A 19,699-nucleotide genomic window follows, 5' to 3' on the forward strand; every position below is an offset into this window, starting at 1 on the left:
TATATTTAGTAGATAAAAGAAGAGTGAATGTATGGCACATTGAAAATTCTTGCATAGCATGGAAACCGATGGATTCGACATATGACGATTACACCAACCGCAACCAGTCAGATGTATGATCTAGAGGTATCGACCAAATAATTAGCCCCAACGACAAATGAAACTAGGGGCGGGGCATATTCGGGGGAAATTGGTGATTCAATTGGGCATTTTGTTCAGTCACTTTGACAAACCATGAATTACAAGTTGGATCTAAGCATCACTTCAACTGACAAGTTGTTCTTCCCTCTAACGTGATGCATTTGAATTATGAAGATGAAGTTGCACCGAATGTAAACGCAAACGTTATCTTTGGACTTTGTAACTTGTGTCACTCTGCTTTGGATGTTTGGAACGCTCCACATTCATATCTTTGTGTAGCGGCTTAGTGGATTCACCCAACCAATAAGCCATGATAAAAACTCATCGTTGCACTCGTGTTGTTTATTGGTGATTTTAGTGTTACCAATCAAATTTTGGTGTAATTATAATTTAATTGAGATTGATTAGGTGATAAGGCAAACTGTGTGAGTTGGGAGGTGAGTTACAATAAAAATTGTTTTTTACTAATGCAATAAAAATCAATTTAATAGAAAAAAATTAATTGATGCAATAAAAAATAAATATTAAATATCACATTCAAGATTTTTATATCTAACCAATTGCATCAATTAATTTTTTCTATTAAATTGATTTTTTTACATTAGTAAAAAACAATTTTTATTATAGTAATTTGGATTTTTTTTAAATGTTCAATTTGATAGAATTAAAAAAAACATATTTGAAATGAAAAATAGATTTTATTGCATTAATTTTTGAAAAAAAAAACGAATTTTAGTTATTTTTCTATAATTATTTTGCAAGTTAGTTCACCAAAATAAGAATCAGGTGCAAATTGGTTCTCCAAAATGACGATTTTGAAAAATAATTCCCTAAAATAGGAATAGTTGGTTTCTCAAAATGACGATTTTGAAAGTTCGTTCCCCAAAATAGAAATTAGGTGAAAGTTAGTTCCATTTTGATGCAATTTTCCCTTTGATGTACTACAATCTTGCCCAATAAAATAAAATTATAGTGTTAACTCCTAACGTTAAGCACTTACCGGATAAGCATTTAGGTAAACGTCCCGTAAGAGTAATATTTAACATTGATTTTAACGTTGTTGGTTTTATGTCGTTAATTGATGATGCATAAAACCTTGATATTTTGGCATGATGGAAAAAAAGGCCAATATCCACTTCTCTCCAAACCGTACATGCTAACATTGTAGTTTTGGAATGTGCTTTTCCTTTTGGTGGCATGATGATTTCGAAACATCCCTCTTGATATGTCGAAACGGTAAAAGTATAGGTGTAATCCATATACGTGAGGTGCCCAGATTCGAGCCATTGCACCACCCTTTGCCGTTTGGGATGCATGCGCAAGTTGCATCCCCATGATGATCATAGGACTGGTGGAGTTGGCCGGCTGATGGCGATGTTTACTATACAGAAGACAAATTTACACTGGAATCGATCGAGGTTTATGTTTGCATCAAAGATTACTTGGATAGCCATGAACGAATACAACACATCCAATCAAAGATTTCTTGATGACAATATACCAGAAAAGTGAAACAAGATCATTCTAATTCACTTTCAGTAGTAGTTGCAGCAAGTCCCCTGCCTAAATAACCTTAAACAGCTTCTATACGACATAGTTTGACTACTCGTGATTTCAACATAGTTGCTACTTTTAACACTTCGCTCCTATTTTGCTTGTACTGTTAAGGTCTACTGAACTACAAGCTAAAAATAAGTTAAACGGTACATTAAGAACCAAAACACACCTGTTACGATGCCCCTTTACACATTTGTCGAAAGAGCCCCAGCAGCAAAAAGGAGATTTCTTCGCGAAAACTGTTAAAAAAGGAAAATAAGTATATATTAACACCTTCAAAGAAATCCATTTATTCCCTTCATCTCGTAAAAATTGCAACTTTGAGTCCATCTAGTTTTAGTTTTCTTGATGAAGACCGACAAAAAGAGTTAAATGGACCAAATTGCATCCCACTTGAAGATGGGTTCAAGGGGGGGGGGGGGGACCTGACCTCTACCTTTAAGAGTAGAGCGGTTGTTTCTGTGAAGACCCTGGCTAGTGAGAAGTGTGTGAAAGAGAGAAATACGGCTAAGCTAAAATATGAAAAGGTAGATATGGGGAAAAGCTAAAATTTGACCTCTACGCTAAAAAACTGATATATGCTAAACTTTGAGAAACTACACAGAGGGAATCAACATCATGGACAAAAGAGTCGACATTACAAAATTTTAAGTTCTGAGGTAGGGAGTTGGCATATAAAAGATGACCAGAGTATGATGTGTTTACCCTTAAAGCATAAACTGGGGTGGACTTGGTAGGCAGAGTCTTCAGTGATCTGAGCCGATTTGTATTTCCACTTCTACTAAGGAATCAAAGGAGAGAACGGATACATTAAGTGTCTATAAACTGTTAGAATTTACACTAGCAAAGAAAAAGGATCAATAGTTGTGAAAACTTACGTTTCTTCAGATTTTGGCATTTTTGCACTTGTATTAACATCCCATAATTTGACAGTTGAATCAGCCGAACCAGATGCAAGAAGTGATCCCTCACAACTGCAAAATTAGGTTAGAACTATGATGGGGTGTTAAGAAATCTTAACCCTGTCTTGAATAGTATGAATAGCATCAATCTCAAGATGAAACAGAAGGAGGTCAAGAGAAACTTTACCTGAAAGCAAGGGACCAAACACAGGACGTGTGGCCCACGAGAGGAGTGACACAACGTCCATTAGAAACATCCCACATCATTATAGTTCCATCTTCATCACCAGAAGCCATGTATCGACCATCAGGTGACATCGCCAAGGATAAGATCATACTCCTATGACCAATGAAAATCCGAATGCATTCCCCACTTTGCACATCCCACAACCGAACAGTCTTGTCACTGGATCCAGTTGCGATGTAATTGCAGTTCATATGCCATTGTACACACTGCCAAAAAGGGTCCACTTCAAAACTATTTTCAAAGATAACCATAACTAGAAGAATGATGCACTGCTGAATACAGGTGTGAGGTCATAAGTATTACAAGTGTAGCTTTTAGATCACAACTGTCTCGTGATTTACCATCCAATGACGCACATCCTGCAAGTACTTTACATATACGGATTACGGCTTAACATTTCTTTATACTCGTGGTGCTTAAAAAGTAATCTCTCAAGACTATGATGTAACGAAACATCAAATCCTCTTTAGCAACAAAGCCAATGGAAACTTCGTTTTTGTTAGTGATATTATGTTCTAGCAAGAAAGCATCAACTACCCAATAAAGATTTGGAGCTGAAGTAACAGCTGTCACTCCTATCACATAAGCTAGAATTGATTACTATTTGGTCCAAACCAGGTGATCTATTTGATTGAAGAGGTACCAATCAAAGCAAAGCTCGACTGCATTTTCAAAATTTAAGGTTAATTACATAGAGATTGCCTAGTTCTTGCCACCTTAAAGCTGTGAACGCTCTGTTTTATTTTCATTTTGGTAGCATCCATATAAGCATCTATTTGACACATAAAAGGTAACTGTATAATGAGATTATGGGATACTCATCATCTAAAAATTTATTATGTTCAAGCTAGAAAGCATTCCCCAGATCTAATGACCCAAAAGATTTTGGAGCTGAAGTAATAGCTATGATGGCCATCATATGCCTTCATATGTTGTTTATTATTTCGTTCAAACTGGAGATCAATTTAATTTAAGGACTAGATATCAAATCAACACTTGACCCAATTTTCAAACAGTGTCAGGAGGGATGGGCTAGACTGGATCGCCTCAAATCCATTTCATCTTGTTTTATATTCATTTTGGTATAGCATCCGTATAAGCATCAATCCAACATAGATTTCACAAGAAAGTTACTTGTTTATATGGCATCTTAAGTCATCTATATTTCGGATTACAAATCTTCAACTGAAACTTATTATCCCCAACAAACAAGTCCTTCCTAGGATTTAAATCAATATAGACTTGGTTAGATTTGAAAGAAAACAAGAATACTATGTCAACTATTCAAAATGGACACCAATCTGGAAGTAAAAATAATATGCCCATTTCATGTATATGAAAAGTGACTTGTTTGGCCATGAAATATTCTACTTCATGCAGCCCATGAAAATTGCAACATTTGACTTGGCACACAAAGTTTAATGTAATTGTTTAACAATTTGTCAAAACATCTGAAGTAACCTTCAACAAAGACAAGATGAGGATCTTGTGCTTTAGTTGAAAGATTCCATTTGAATTGGATGAGAGATATGAACAAGAAGCTTCGAGAAAACTGGTTGAGTTGGTTATTGGATTACAAATAGAGAAGAATAGCTCATAAGACCAGCTCCATTTGGAATTCCATCAATTATTCGTCCATAAAAAAAATTAGCGAATTTGGCCAATTCCTTCTTTTTGGGTGTGAAGCAGTGTCAAACCAAAATACCCAACAAGCATTAGCTCTCCCTGAAAAGGAGCTTCGAACTTGGAACAAGCATGAAGAAATTAAAAAACTAATCTTCACTTCTACAATTCTATAGATTCCAGGTTCTATTCTAGATTAACCAGAGTAATTGAAGTCTCGTTTGTATTATGGTTTGTATTTTTATTATGTATAAGACCAAAAATCAATACCATTAATTTAGATAGATAAGTATAAGAGGCCATATGTAATTTAACTTGGAATCTATCATAAAAAGCAAAAATTGCAATTTTCGTGGGGAATCCAAAAAGGGACAGTATTGCAGTTTTCATGGGATGGAGGGAATCTCTTTTGTCACAAAAGTAATGACATGAACAAAATGACAGAAAGATAAACAGCAGCTGCTAGCATATCCTGTATTTTAGCCATATGTATGCTTCATGAGTTTCATTAACAGCTGCATAAAAAATATGATGCACTAATGTAATCCTTAGAGAAATAGAATCACTCACATCAACATCAGAGAGGTGTCCTGCCAGTATCCTTAGAGGCTGTATTCTATCCATTGACCAAATCCTCACGGTTCTGTCATGAGATGCGCTTGCAAAATAATGTCCAAATGGACTAAACTGCATACGCAATTTTACAAGATAGAAGCATTGATTAAAAAATTAGAAAATAAACGGAATAGACAAGAAAATTGTGAATCTTATGTTAACAAATATTCCTGTCTTTTTAAACAAAAGTTATCCAGTGCTCCCTTAGATTCTGGACGCATTTAGGTGATTCTAGGTCCATCTTAATTAGGTATTGTTTAACCAAAAGTTATGCCACAAGTTTATCATTTGCATGGAAAGTAAGTAGCTGAACATATCAGCAAACTCAAAGTGGACACTTAATTTAAGGAGTGTATAATAAAATAACACCAAAAGAAACAAGTATATATATGTATCCAGCTTAGTTCCATGGCTAATCATCATAAAATCATGAAAATCAATGAAGAAACCTAAGCTTCGTTTCCTAGTACTTCATCACCTTTCTGCACCACATTTTACTTCAATATATAAACACACCGTACATCACTTTAACATATTGAAATTCCACTCATCCTGGCTAGAGTAATTTAACCCTTAATTAAGATAAGTTGAGCTTCAAGAGATATAACATGAGACTGGCAGCTAGTAGATATAGTTTCCAATGTACCACAATAGATGCCTCCCTAAAATAGAAAGGATCCCCTCTGTAATTTCAAAACTCATAGTGGTAAACTGATATTCCTAAAGCTTCCACCATAATTTGTAACCCCTGGTAGTTACACTAGAAGCAACCATCAAAAAACGAAATCAGATTTTGTTTTAGTTTCGAAACATAAGCTTCAAGCAAAGCTCTTGCATAAGCAAATAAAATGAAAAGAGGGAAAGAACTTTTTATGTTTGAAATATGTCAAACAAAATCTTTTAATTTGGTATCACTTGTACACGGCTTAAAAAACTAAGATGCGAGTCTCGCATCTAATATTGAAATAATGACACATACAATCATTTAATTATTTATTTAGTCATTTTCTATTTAATAAATTTATTTGAGAAACTAATTATAAAAGAATGTAAAAGGAAAATAGTCTTTATATAGGCCTCGTGCAATCTTCATTATATTTTACATAACCACTAAATGACATTCCATATGTTTGAATGCAATGACCATTTCAAAGAAGACATTGGTTCGAAAGTAACAAAGTTGATAAACGTGTATTACAAAATAATGTTTTGCATGGTGATAAATTTCAGTGATTCATGTTTGCTCCTACCACAGATGTTACTAGTGAGACTAAAAATACATTTTGGGTGCATTTGGTACCCGGACAGGCCAGGACAGTGTTTCAGCATTTGGTAAAACAGGACTGGTAAAATGACCAATTTACTCCTAATGAGTTGTTTATATCTTTTCTATATTTTGATGAATTTATGTAATTTATTAATTTATAATAAAATAAATATTTTTATAACAAAATATATCATTAAAAAGTTTTCGTCAAGACGATTAAAGTGACACCAAAATATGAAGTTTATTAATATCCAATTTTTATTATACTTTTTCTGTATTATTTTTTTATTATTAATATTTTATAAATTACATAAATTAACCAAAATGCAGGAAACGCATAAAAATAATATTTTGAGGACAATAAAGTGGAAGTTAAAGAGAATAAAATACAATAAATAAAATTTAAAGAATGGATAAAATGTAAAGAGGGGGACGTATTTGATGTTTTGAAAGAGAATTAGGTTTTATTTTGAGGGTACATTTGTAAAATATAGGGCTGTTCCACCTTGATTCATGGGGTGGGGGTGGGGGTGGAACACGCCTGTTCCACTTTGTCCCACATAAAATTCTTACCAAACGTGGAACAGTGATCTCGTTCTGTCCTATTCAGTGACCAAACGCACCCTCTAGGAACAGCATTTGAAATGGACATTGGCCCAAGCAGACATCAACTTTAGGAACAGATATGATGTGAAAAGATGGAGATTTTGTTCAGCATAATCTCACAACTTCATCTTGTTAATGTGTTTGTCATAAGGATGTTGATAAAACATAGTGTGTGGGATTCAGCAGTTGCTCCACTTCCAGAATATAATGAAGCAGCTTGTTGATAAGACGTAAAGAAATTTGAACAATTCTATGGGGCTCCTAATAACTCTTTGTTGGTCGATGAACCAACAGAACAACCTGCGTATGCTTAGTTAATTACCACTTTAATGCATAAAAAGTTGTGCAAACAAGCCTTGGCATTTTGTCATTGGTAAGTTGAGTGGGTTTAGACCTAATCCAAATCATGAGCTTCAGAAAAAACAAGAGAAGTTCTAAGATAATCAAAAAGTCAGATGTTAAAATATCTGCATGCATTAAATGCTAATTGAATCTCTTACCAAGCCATGTCCAACTGAAGAGGATAAGAAGAACCTAAATAAAAATGGGTATCTATGGGTGCAGGGTGACATTTATGTGATTGTAGCATACTCTATTAAAGATGCTAGTAAAGATAATATCATGTTAAGAATGCAGATACAACTTAAGTATAACTGCATCTAACTGAAAATGGAAAAAGAACAGATTTGTCAACACAATTTTACTTATATACCGATAGTACTTTGCTATTATTACAATGATGAAAAATTCAAAGGTGACTGCTCCAAAAGTTATAACTTCACAAATAGACACCTTTGACTCTTATAAATACAGCCAACATTTTCCATTTGCCAAATAAGAGTTTCTTTGTAAGATTCAACACTTAACCTCCAGTTATCCACATGTCTAACCTCCAGTGACTCTCTTAAGTATATTTTATTCACATGTCTTCCAAAATTCATATATGCAGGAAACAGTGCATCTACATCTTTGAAGTCATTTCGAGATAGATTTCATACAATTGGGCTTTAGATCCTTGGAACTTCAATAAATTAATAAATAATAAATAAATAAAATTGGTAATCTTCTTTTGCTTGAAGTATTTACTTCTTCATCTCGTTCAGAAATAATTTTTCAAAGAGGTCCAAGCTTCTAGTACCAATTACTAATGTAAAAGACATAGTATACAAAGGTTAGCCAAGGATTTATGCTTTGTACCTGAACATCCCATACAGGGTAGTTGTGGCCCTTGTAGCAGACGATGTTTGCATTGAACTTTGTGCTCCATAGTCGAACTGCAGTAGATCATAAGCCAATCAGTCTGTATTTCCATATACTGAAACAAATAGAAGATGCAACCATGTTCAAATATCATACTTGTTGAATCTGATGATGATGATAGAAGAAAATCCCCCAAAGGACTAAATGAGGCTGAATAAACAGGTCCAGAATGACCCTGATACAAAGTGTAAGATCTTTTTCCACCATTTGATCCAAGTGTGTTCTCATTGGGAGCCGAATCATTTTCACCCTGCAACATAGCTGACACCAGCAAGTTTTAACACCCCATATTTTTTAATGTCATACATCAAAAGATGGTCTTCTTTATTTTTTCAAATTTTCAAAATAAGGATTGGGTAATTTGATAATACATTAGATGGATAACTAGTAATCAGCTTTCAAACATACAGCTATCCTCAATTTGCATCATCTCTATTAGTATACCCTCCATTGTTCATACTACATAAAATGCGACCCTACATTCCAGTGGTTCACATTTCACGTGATTTGCCTTGCACTTAGTTCTCAGATTGATTGAATCCGAACTTCCACACCATGTGGCATACCAAACCAAAACTTTTTCGCAAGCCAGGATCTTCCCCTAATTAGCCCCTCAATCGCTGGGCTAGAGGAAAGGTCTGTGTACACCCCCCACACCAAACTTTCAAGCAGAAAAGTTTGACCTGGAGCTCTAGTTAGATAGCACAGGAAACCAATATTTTCATCTCATCATCAGGAGATAGAAAAGTCTGACTTGGAGCTCACGATAAGAAAGTTAATACATGAGATATATTTATGAAATTTCCTTGAACCCAGAGTACAACATAAGTTTCTGTCACTGTGTTCACTTTCAACAATTTGCATCTAGTTCACAGAATGACTATACCCTCATCGATAAAAAAAAAAAAAGTATAATGTTGTGCAAGACTGTTGAGAAGATGGACAAATATTGCTGTCTAAAAAGTGAATTTTCACCATTAAAGAAAGGAAACAAGTTGGATGACTTACAACTGCCCATACGCCCAAGTTTTGCCATGTCCCACACCTGGCAGACAAGAGTTAAATTTACAGATCAGGAATATATGTGTGTGTGTATAAACTGCATATGCATCAGGAAATAACATTTAGCAAGAAAAAAACCTTCAACGATGAATCTGAGAATCCTCCAGCAACCAATGATCCATCATGGGATATTGATGAACAATTTAATCTGAAGCAAGTTGACAGAAATCAAACACTGCAGTACAAAACTTACCAAAGTACTTGGTGAAAGATGAAAGTTTGCAAGAGGATACCCATTATGTGTGTTAATGAATGTATAGAAACTAACTGACGGAAGTGTCGAATTGCTCAATTGTACACGATTTCGAAGGTCTTCCAGAATAGAATGTTCAACATCTGTTGGTCTGAGATAAAAATAAAAATAGATAAACAAAAAAGAATAAAAAGTAATTACTAAGCAATCTGACACATAACAAAAATACAGGGGAGAAAAAAGATCATAACATCAAGCTATATATTTTCCACTGAATCTGTCCCAGGGAAGCCAAACCAAAATTCCAAATATAGGCCTCATCTGCAATGTAATTTCTTATTGTAAACTGAAGGAGCACAAGACAAATTCTTAAATCTTTTAGATAAGCTTCACAAAGGAGGAATGAGGAAGAACGGTTCTCATAGGAGGCAATCTCTGGTCCCTAAATTATGCTATATTATATTTTAATATCAATAAGTGCAAGCCAAGCAAAGACATCCTTGCTTTTCAAGTCTTTAACAAGGGGCAACACTTCAAGAGGTCCAAACCCATAACTCTACAAGGAAGCAATAAATAGTATTAATCCAGTACTCCAAACACCTTAAAAATCTACGCAAAGAGATGTTCCTAGCTTATCTTGATCTAAAAAGCAGCCCAAGAAACCAGGTTTACATGTTTCCAAAACCATCTATTGTCAATGCTGCAAACTATGCCTAATTTCCAGCTGAAATTTTAGCTAGCTGGGTACTGGAAATTAGTTCTTTGTGTTACATCATACTGAACCTATTAGAAGTTCTAAGTTTCGGATCCTAACATTTCTTACGGTTGTATGTCACAAAATATCTAATGATACCACTATTCATCCATTTCCAAGCTGCTGTCCTCAACAAAGTGATTTGTTTTTATAGGTCTGGTGTGTACACGCCTACACGGTATATAGAGTAAATCCTTTTATGATTTCAGTGGCCTCCAACACTTTGCTCTTTATCGTGCTGATCAAGGTATGACAACTGTACATGTTGTCCACTCTCCTCAACTTTTCATGTATTAGTTGTTCTGCCTTTTCATGTTTGTAAAATTTAGACAACTTCTCTCAGTTAAAGTTTCCCTGCTAAGTTGACTACCTCATAGTGGCAAAAGATCGAATGGCCTACAATTTTCTGAACACAATAGAACAACTAAATTTGTGGCCTTGTGGAAAAACTGATAAAAATCCTGCAACTTCTGTGCTTGTACTAACCACAACACATGTATTGCTAGAGTATATTTGTGAGAAACTTAACTAAAGTGCTTGTGACATAATTACCGCACTTGTTAGCACAGATGCTTATAAGTGGAATACAACAATAAAAAGGAACATATAATAATTACAAATATTTGGTTAAGGAAGAAAAAATTGATAACAAAATTCAGTTCTCGACCTCATTGAATATCTGAAAAGGTGGTTTTCATTCAAAGATCACTCGTATATGCATCTACAAAAGAAAAAAGTATGTACTCATATATGCATCTACGGAAGGAAAAAGTTGCAGCATACATTGTCGGCAAAGTAAGCTCAGGTTTGACACGTGGTGCTGCAGATGCCTTCTCACCCTCACCTCGAGCACCTTTCCCTGCTGCACCAGCAACCTTGTCCTTCTTTAACTTCTTGAGTGGGCCACCTTGCTTTCCACCCTCTGTTGATTTTTTCTGAACAATAAACACAGTCCAAAAGAGCCGTAGATGCTTAAAGTGCTCATTTGTAGTTTAAAAAACTAAAGAAGAAAAAGAAAAATAAATATATGCTAGCATGCAAGCAGATTTTCAAGCTCCTGCCCAGAAGTGATTATAGAGATGCATCATGAACAGTGAAAATAAACCATAAGGGGGAAAAACTGGTTCAACATCATTAATAGGTAGATTAAGATAAAATTACTAGAAAGTAGAAAGTGAACTTCACAGAAGGCACATCATACAAGGTTACCTTGTTCTCATCCAAATCCCCTTCCTTGGCATCTCCTTCTGTCTTCTCTGAATCCGAGAGCAACCCCCCTGCTTTATCAAGCCGCTCTTCTAACGAATCTTCGAGCAACTGTACAACTTTTATGGTCAAAACAATATCCTTAAAAGCTAGAAACCACAAGATCAATAATCATAATTCTATTCTATTACATGCTCAAAGATAACATTATTGAATAGTTACAAAAAAAGGCCAATTTAAAGAGCAAAACTTTGGGCAACAATTGTCTGTGACAACCATGTTATCTTTCTTATTTCCTGTGAAAATTCTAGTCAATTATGGAAATCTCTGTCGACCATAAGTTCCAAGAACAATCTCCTGCCTAAAGAGCACTAAAATTTTAGAGGTATATACTAAGCTTTTGCCATACAAATGAATGGAACTCCAATAAATCCAGCCAATTGAATTGTTGTTTCTTATGTCTGCCTATTAGTATTCACTTTAAGCTATGCTATATGTGTGCATAGCACGCTGGAAGCCATTTTCATTTAGAAGTATGATGGAAATGAATTTGATGTATTTATTTTTTTACTTTAGCCTAAGAAGCAGAAAACCATCGAACTGGCAAAACCGAGGGTATTTACTTGGGTTATTTTTATTTTGCTTAATTTGAACTTCAAAGACATAAAATCAGAGTTTGTTAGCCTCGGAATTATTATTAGAGATGATTATATTTGTTTATATCTAGTCCAAGCCTCCAAGGACTCGCCCTTGTTTAAAGGCCATCTGTTATCATAATCTACCTCTTTTTCCTTGAGATGGTTCATTTAGTATCATCTTCAACTCTCCCAGATTACATTTCGTAATTTGATCTAACCTTGTAGATTCAAATCCAACTCATGGATTCTAGCAATCTACATCCCCTTGTACAAAAACTAACACTTACATGTTTCTCGGCACAAAGAAAGGTATATTGCAGGGGCCTAGAGTGAACTGAATCAGAAGATGTGCTTCCTATGAAACCATTCACAAAATTGTTGACAAGCCTGACCTTGTTGAGAACTTGTGATGTTGCTGATACGTTCAAATATTCTATCTATCGTAATGTTTTATCAGGTTTCTAACACAAAAAAAAAAAGTTATTTGCAAGTAGAGAGGATAATACATATCAGGTCAGGAAGTCATAATAGTTGAAGTCCTACTATAGTCAGTTTTATTTCATTATATTCACACAGTTCCTAGTTTTTTGAAAATCGTGTCTTTAAGAATTTTAGGAGTCCTATGATAGCTTATTTAAGTTTATGTTTCTTATTTCCAGCAAGCTGAGGTTACTTTGCCCTAGTTTGACTTAGGTTTCTACTAAACTTAGGATTATCTTGTGTAACTATTTAAACCCTGTCGCCTCCAACAGAGTATCATTCACATCTTCCATTAAATCTCTGGTTAAGTTCTGTAATCAGATTCAACATGGTCAATCAAAGGCCTACTGGCAAGTTCTAGTAAGTTCTGTCCCATTAAAAAGTAAACTAAAAGCCAATGAGCTTAATGGCTTATTCGCTCAGCCATTAACCAGTGTTTGTTAATGGCTTAAATACTAACAAATGGCTAGAAATGGCTGAACTGGATAAAGCCACCATGTATCTCTTGTCCACATTCAGCAAGCTTATTCCAGATAGGTCTTAATAGAAAGAAAAAAAAACAGCCCCTTAAACTTATATGCTTCTGGTTTCTACACCATTCCCCTTGAACACACGATATTTAGAAAATAATCAAGCATTGTGATTCTGTGAGATAAGGACTAAGGCAAAATGGCAAGTGCCTTTTCGATAGTATCAGGAAATCAAATTTTCCGCTCACCAGCATAGTAACTTCCAGAAAGATAAAGATCGTCTGAAGGCAGCGACACATATGCATCTTACTTTAGTTGATATCTTTTAGCAATTATTCTACATTGCCAATCTAGATGTATGTACTTAAGCAAATTAATAATAGATTTGATCTAGATTAAATGAAATTCATGATTCAGTATATTACTTATTGCATATATGTATATCTTAATTCAAATTCTATTATATCTCAATTCAACGATTTTTCAATTCTTTTGTGCAACAAAAAATACAACTAGTTGTGGATCTCGAGGAATCTAGACACGAAAATCATCAAGTATACACAGTATCAGTGTCAGGGGTCTGAGTTGAGAGATGAACATCACCATGATAGCAAGTTGATGTATAGAAGGGTGGAAATTCTATGGAAAGAATGAAGAACAGAAATGCAAACCAGACTGCAAGATTGACTAACCCCCCAATGTATTTCTTTCTGATTTATTAAGTTAGCAGCATCCTGGCCACTCCCAACAAGTGAAAAGGCTTCAGCATCATCAGAAATTGAGCTAGGCTGTCCAGGAGAAACTGTCGAGACAACAATAAGTCTAAATAGGGAAAGAACAAATTCACATCCTCAGAGAACGAAGTCCTACATTCTAGAATGGGTGAAAAAGTAAATACATTCATTGCAATAAGAACTTACCTTGGAAGTTAATATGCTCATTGATAATGCCAAGCATCGTAATTGATTGTGTCTTGTGTAGATATTGCAGAAGAAGCTCATAAGAATACTGCAGAACAATAAAAGAGAATGCTAGCTAAGGTGTTCCATTCTGTGTGGCTCCCTGATAGAAAGAAGCTACAGCCAAAGAAGTTTGCATATAAACCATTGATTGACAATAACAACTTATATTCTTGCATGCATAATGAATTTAGTGTGACACTATAAGGCAATTGCAGTTTCAGTGTAATAGCAGTAGGAGTTGGAATCAGTTACCTGATGATTGCATGTCATGATTCATAAATCTGGTTTTTTAAACAAAGAACATACCACAAGATTTGCTCATACAAAGACTTGATTTGTCTCCCAAAGTAACGTAGTTCATTCAAAAAGAAAGTGAAAAGAAAAGCTTCTGTTCCCTGACATAGTTTTACAAGAACAATCTTTTGTATAATACATAGTATACTGTATACACATAGGCATATGCAGGTATTGCAGTACCTTGCAGATAAACTACAACGACATAGAATCAATTACAGAAACTTGAACTGCATCAGGTTTGTATTGAAACAGAGATTACATTGGCTCTATGACTGTTTAATTCCTGGCTCCCATACACCACTACTGTTAAAGCTATGCCATATGTCACATCCTAATCTTATCATGTATAAACAAATCTAATAATAATCTAGAAATGTATAATTATTATCTACTTATCTTACATTACCAAGAAAGAAGCACATGGATGGACAGATAAACAACTCTTGTTGCAGTGTAGTTGGATCAAGAAGAAAAGTTATCATGGCCAAGATCATATAGAAGCCAATTCAATAGACCGACCTTTTATGTCCTACCTCTTTTGTTCTGCAGAGTTTGTAATGGACACACATAATATATCTTATGCTCAGTGTACAATTCTCATACAGCTAAACCATTGTGAGGAACATTGTAAGAAAGTTGTCGCTTTCTACAAACAGAAGAGGGTAGTGCTGAATTAGATGCAAAAAGTGGTGATGAATTGGGATGCAGGTGATGGAAGTTCACAAGAACAAAGAGCTCAGGGAAAGGGAGACAGGGTCAAAGAGATTTGGTATACAGCCACTTACCATGCAACCCTACGTTAGGTGCTATTAAGTAATTTTCCTTCATGAAGAGAAGGCCAATTTTGTGTCTTTAACTCATCTTTTTTAATAGGTAATTCCAATTTCTATCACGGCATGTTGGTATGAAAAAACATAACAAATCATCTTACAGATATAAGGATCAAAAGATAACCTGGCATATCTTTATATTCACTTTGCTCTGCCTTAGAGAATGAGCAAACTCCATCTCCTGCATACTCATGAAAGAAGAGTTTATTCGGACATGGTGAAGATACTTCACATAGTTTAGAGGTTTAGGGTATCAGTAATTTACCTCCAGATGAGATGGAGAAAGAACACCTTCCAATTTTGTGAGGTCACGTGAATGCATCATTTCATGATCTTCACGGAAGCTATTAAAAAATGTCCGAGCTGAAGATCCAAGCACCAATTTTCAAAGGTAAAATGAGAATCCCAAATAAACTGATGATTGGCTCTATGTTGTACATTCAAAGATATAATATGCCTACCTTCTTGAAGATGACCTTTCGCTATAAGATCCATGAAACAGTGGATAAATACTGGATAGAGAACACGAAGCAATTCATGCTGCATTGTTAAAACATTAAAATATGAATAAAACAAATATATAAAACTTCAGTGCTGACAGAAAAGAAAAAGAAAAAAGAGAGATCAAGAATAATGTAGAAAGAGTATGTATCCCAAAGAATAGCATCTATCTGCCCCAATTAGTAAAGATTTTTGCTCAGATATATTCACAATAAATACATAAAAGGGGGGTTCAGAACCCACAAACAGTTGCCCAAGGAAGACTATTCAAGGACTTATTTCTGAATTTTAATTTCACCAATAGGAATACTGATTGTTAGCAGTTTCCAAATTAAGAAATCAATCATAGCCCTATCTAAGAAGAGAATAGGTTAGTTTCCAGTTAAATTCAGCATGCCTGGAATTGTAAGAATTACTCTCATCCTTTCTAATAAAAGGAATCACATCAAACAGTTGTGCTGCAGTTCATGAGCACTTTTCAAGCTAAAAAGCATTACCAATATATTGTCACAAGATCACTCCCAGTATGATTCATAGAATTACAGTTTACAGTAAAATAAGTGACGCACTAAAATAAGGTATAATAAGCAACATGCATGTGACTCAAATTTTAAGTAAATGTGTAATTCATTTTTTGAAATATGAAACACCTTGCTCACATAATGAGCTCATTCGGAGGAAATCAAATTACAAACCCAAAGAAGATACTAAGTTCAGCATATGGGCACCTTGTACAAATCTAGCGAGCTATAAGTCCACGACCTCAACTTGCTATATCCATCATGGTACAATGCAGGGATACTTTCTGACCTGAAAAGCAAGAACCAAGTGGACACAAAATCAACATGGATAGGCATCAACATAACCACAGACATTGCACAAGCATAAAAATTGCACTTGGTTTGTGCATTTTCATAATTCAAAAACTATTAAGTACAAAAATACAAATACATTTCATGAAATCAAGAAAGATCAGCATGAAAACAAGAAATTTTCTCAATTAACTAGTAAACAACACAACTGTCATTTAAGAGCGTCTTCAAACTACTACACTAATGAATGTAGAATAGATCTCTCATAATGGATCTTACCGGATGTTACTGCTCAAACAAGTACCATACAAACATCCTTATGGTGGCACATACACACAAAGATGGCTCAATTGTCAGAACCATTGATAAAAAAGGTGGAACCTCACAAACATCTCCAGAACACATGCACACACAACCTCTTAAGCTACAACCCCAACTCTAGACTACTACCATGCAAGAAAATCAATATTTGTGATACTTGGAAATACGATAAAAGAAAGAAACAACAACTTTGTGTCAACAAGTGTAACTCCAAGAGAGCATACTCCCTTGGTTCTAAAAAAGAAGAACGAGACCGTGGTGGTCAAACAGGGTACATCCCAGGTGCATTTGATTTTCACACATTTATAGAAAAAGATACTAATTGAAGACTTCACAACAAACAATGCTAGAGTTAAATTTACAGCAAAATTCAACACTTCTTTTGTGTTAGGGAAGTACTAGGTTTGACATTGAAATGAGAAATGTAGCTCATTTATAAAACAGATGGAGTAATAGATAGATCAAGGTTTAATTATAACCCCCCTGAGGTTAAGATTAAGATTTAGAAATAACCATTAGCACCAAAACAAATATAAAAGAAACAAAAACTCCATAAAATAATGTAGTTCCACGACATAATGATGGTGATTGTGATGATATTCCAATACTTAATTCTAGAACCACTTATTCTTTTCAGTACCGGAAAATGCACCTAATATGATTATATAATGAACAACACGAACATTTCAAAGCCAACAAGTTAGAAGTGCATGGTTTCCAGAAAGAAGCTACATTTAATTTCTAATGTCAAATCTTAATGCAAAATCATCAAAAGCATTGCATTTTGTATACTTGGTATATGTGAGTAACTGCTAGAGAGTAAAGCAAGCTGGGGACCTGAAGAAGACCTTTGACAGTAAATACCATTGTAGTTAGTAATTCTTTAAGGAAGTTCCAAATCCATATCATTTTGGAAGTTAAAAAGTAACATGCATGTATCAACTAAACATTCCGTTTTGATTTGAAAAGGAGTAACAGTAAACAATTTTATATTTAACCTGAAAAATATATCAACGAGATCCTCATAAGCTCCAAAAGAGGATTAGGATTATGCATTATAACAACAAATAGACTAATTAATAATAAAGAACAATGTACAGAGAGTGTAAAGGAAGTACTGGGAAAAGGTGAGGATTTGTTTGGCAAGATCTGGGTCTGACAGGGAGACATCAGTAGCATTAATAGATGAGCTGGAGTTCTTGTTCTTGCTCTGCTGTTCTTGTTGAAAAATCTGTTCAGTTTGGGTAAATCCCTTTTTCTTCAAATACATAAAGACGGCTTTATCTAACACTTCTTCTTCCATGTCTATCTTCTTTCTGTTTCTTTACTGAAACATAGGACAGATACGCATCATTGCTGAATTAGAACCAAATTTGTATCAAAATAGACTCTGAATAAACACAGAAAACTAACAGCAGTTGATTCTAAAAGAATATCATTTTCCAAGTTTGAAAAGCAGAACACTGCAAAGTAAGTAGACCTAGAATTACAAACGGCAAAGCCAAAGCAAACTGGGGTTATACCTTATCCATCAAATGTTTTACAATGTTACAATTTTAGAATTTTGAAAAACAACTAAGATTAAATATAACACATCAAAATTAAAAATTACAAAGAACTACACAAAGCTTACAACCAATTAAAATTAGGGCTCCAATTTTTTATTCGTGATTATAAAATACCCGCACACGCGATAAATGTGACGGAAAAATAACAAACTGCGGCCACCACAATGCTTGCGATCTTCCTTCTTCCGGTGCGAATGAGAATGTGTGTTGGTGTCTGAATTTGTAGTAAAGAACTGTAAAGTAATTGAATTTAAAGGGAATTGTGGCCACTGGCCTGAGGGTGTGATTGTGAGGACAACTAATGAACCATTACACGTCAAAATTAAGACTTCCAAAACAACTAAACAAAAAAATACAGACCAATAATAAATTACTACACATATAGAATAAGAAAAAGATAAACATGATGAAGATGAAAGGATGAAGAAACCTTGAAACACAGAGTGCAACAGAGAACTCAAGAAACTGGACGACAATGGCTACGATCTTCCTTCTTACGGTGCCAAGTTCAATTTGTGTTGGTACCTGACCGGATTGAACACTTTTCTTGGGGGAGGGGGGGATTTGATGTGTTTTTTGGTGAAGGGATTGAGGGTTGAGGTTCGAAACCCGGATCAGGGTTTTTCAAAATCGAACCATGGACCGAACCGAAGACAGTTATATGTTAGAGTAAACTACGGTTTTGGTCCCTCTACTTTAGTTGTTTTCTCGGTTTTTGTACCTTTGTGTGAAGTGTTTTAAATTATCTTTACGTGTAATATATACTATTTTATAAAGCAAATTTGCCTAAAGTCTTAAAAACACCTTAACATGCATAAGGTACTACCCTTTAATGTAGAAAGTCTTAAAAATGTACAACTTTTTTATGCATTTTCAATTTAAATTACTACCCTCTAATGCAGAAACACCTTTTAACACATCCGGCTGGCTCTATCGCTTCCAAGCTCCAAACGACGCTCCTCTTCCCAATGCAACTTTGCCCAACCTCCGGCTCTCTCTATGATTACAGTGATGACGATTCAGTCTCCAAGGCAACGATTCAAGCGACTTATAAATTATCGCTTTTGTCACGATTTACCTATCAAAGCACGATTTAGGCGATTATGTGGAGGTTTCAAGCGATTCTGTGATTTTCAAGCACGATACACCATTTCTGTGGAGGTTTTCAAAGGTCAGATAATGCGTCATCTGATTGTGTTAAGCTATGGTTTATTTTGTTAATTTGTGGAGGTTTTCAATCGATTCCTACTTATTTTTCTTTAAATGCTTTCTGAGGATTCTTGTTGATTCAATTGATTGGTTTTTGAGAAAACTGGAAACAATTCCTACATTGGAATCTTTATGTGGCTTTACTGTTCATTTCATTTGTGTTGTGTTTGAATGATTG

The 19,699-nt window shown here is 34.8% G+C and overlaps 1 protein-coding gene across 2 annotated transcripts; it reads right to left on the reverse strand.

The window, feature by feature from the left end:
- Positions 1-1,639: 1,639 nt before the first annotated feature.
- Positions 1,640-18,908, reverse strand: LOC112529216 (transcription initiation factor TFIID subunit 5). 2 transcript variants are annotated; one of them, XM_025140366.1, is made up of 20 exons: positions 18,743-18,908; positions 17,863-18,071; positions 16,340-16,421; positions 15,572-15,650; positions 15,376-15,473; positions 15,235-15,291; positions 13,942-14,029; positions 13,714-13,823; positions 11,437-11,544; positions 11,011-11,162; positions 9,514-9,624; positions 9,359-9,428; positions 9,227-9,263; positions 8,315-8,479; positions 8,156-8,232; positions 5,041-5,157; positions 2,788-3,053; positions 2,577-2,672; positions 2,404-2,476; positions 1,640-1,937 (listed from the first exon to the last, which is right to left on the reverse strand). In XM_025140366.1, exons 2-20 carry the CDS (start codon positions 18,045-18,047, stop codon positions 1,884-1,886), a joined length of 2,025 nt encoding a protein of 674 aa, XP_024996134.1. In that variant the 5' UTR covers positions 18,048-18,071; positions 18,743-18,908; the 3' UTR covers positions 1,640-1,883. The 2 variants fall into 2 exon arrangements, with proteins under 2 accessions (XP_024996134.1, XP_024996133.1); XM_025140365.1 differs by having other exon boundaries at positions 2,404-2,479.
- Between the last annotated feature and the right edge of the window lie 791 nt (positions 18,909-19,699).

This window comes from Cynara cardunculus (assembly GCF_001531365.2).
Source record: "Cynara cardunculus var. scolymus isolate 2C chromosome LG 16, CcrdV1, whole genome shotgun sequence".
In the NCBI taxonomy this organism is placed as follows: Eukaryota; Viridiplantae; Streptophyta; class Magnoliopsida; order Asterales; family Asteraceae; genus Cynara; species Cynara cardunculus.

Excerpts from the sequence above, each read along its gene's own strand:
- LOC112529216 (XM_025140365.1), bottom strand. The coding sequence starts at position 18,047 with ATGGAAGAAGAAGTGTTAGATAAAGCCGTCTTTATGTATTTGAAGAAA. Across the intron at positions 15,651-16,339 it reads GCTCGCTAGATTTGTACAAG|CATGAATTGCTTCGTGTTCT; the intron begins GTGCCCATATGC and ends TTAACAATGCAG. Across the intron at positions 9,429-9,513 it reads TTCATTAACACACATAATGG|ATTAAATTGTTCATCAATAT; the intron begins GTATCCTCTTGC and ends AACTTGCTTCAG.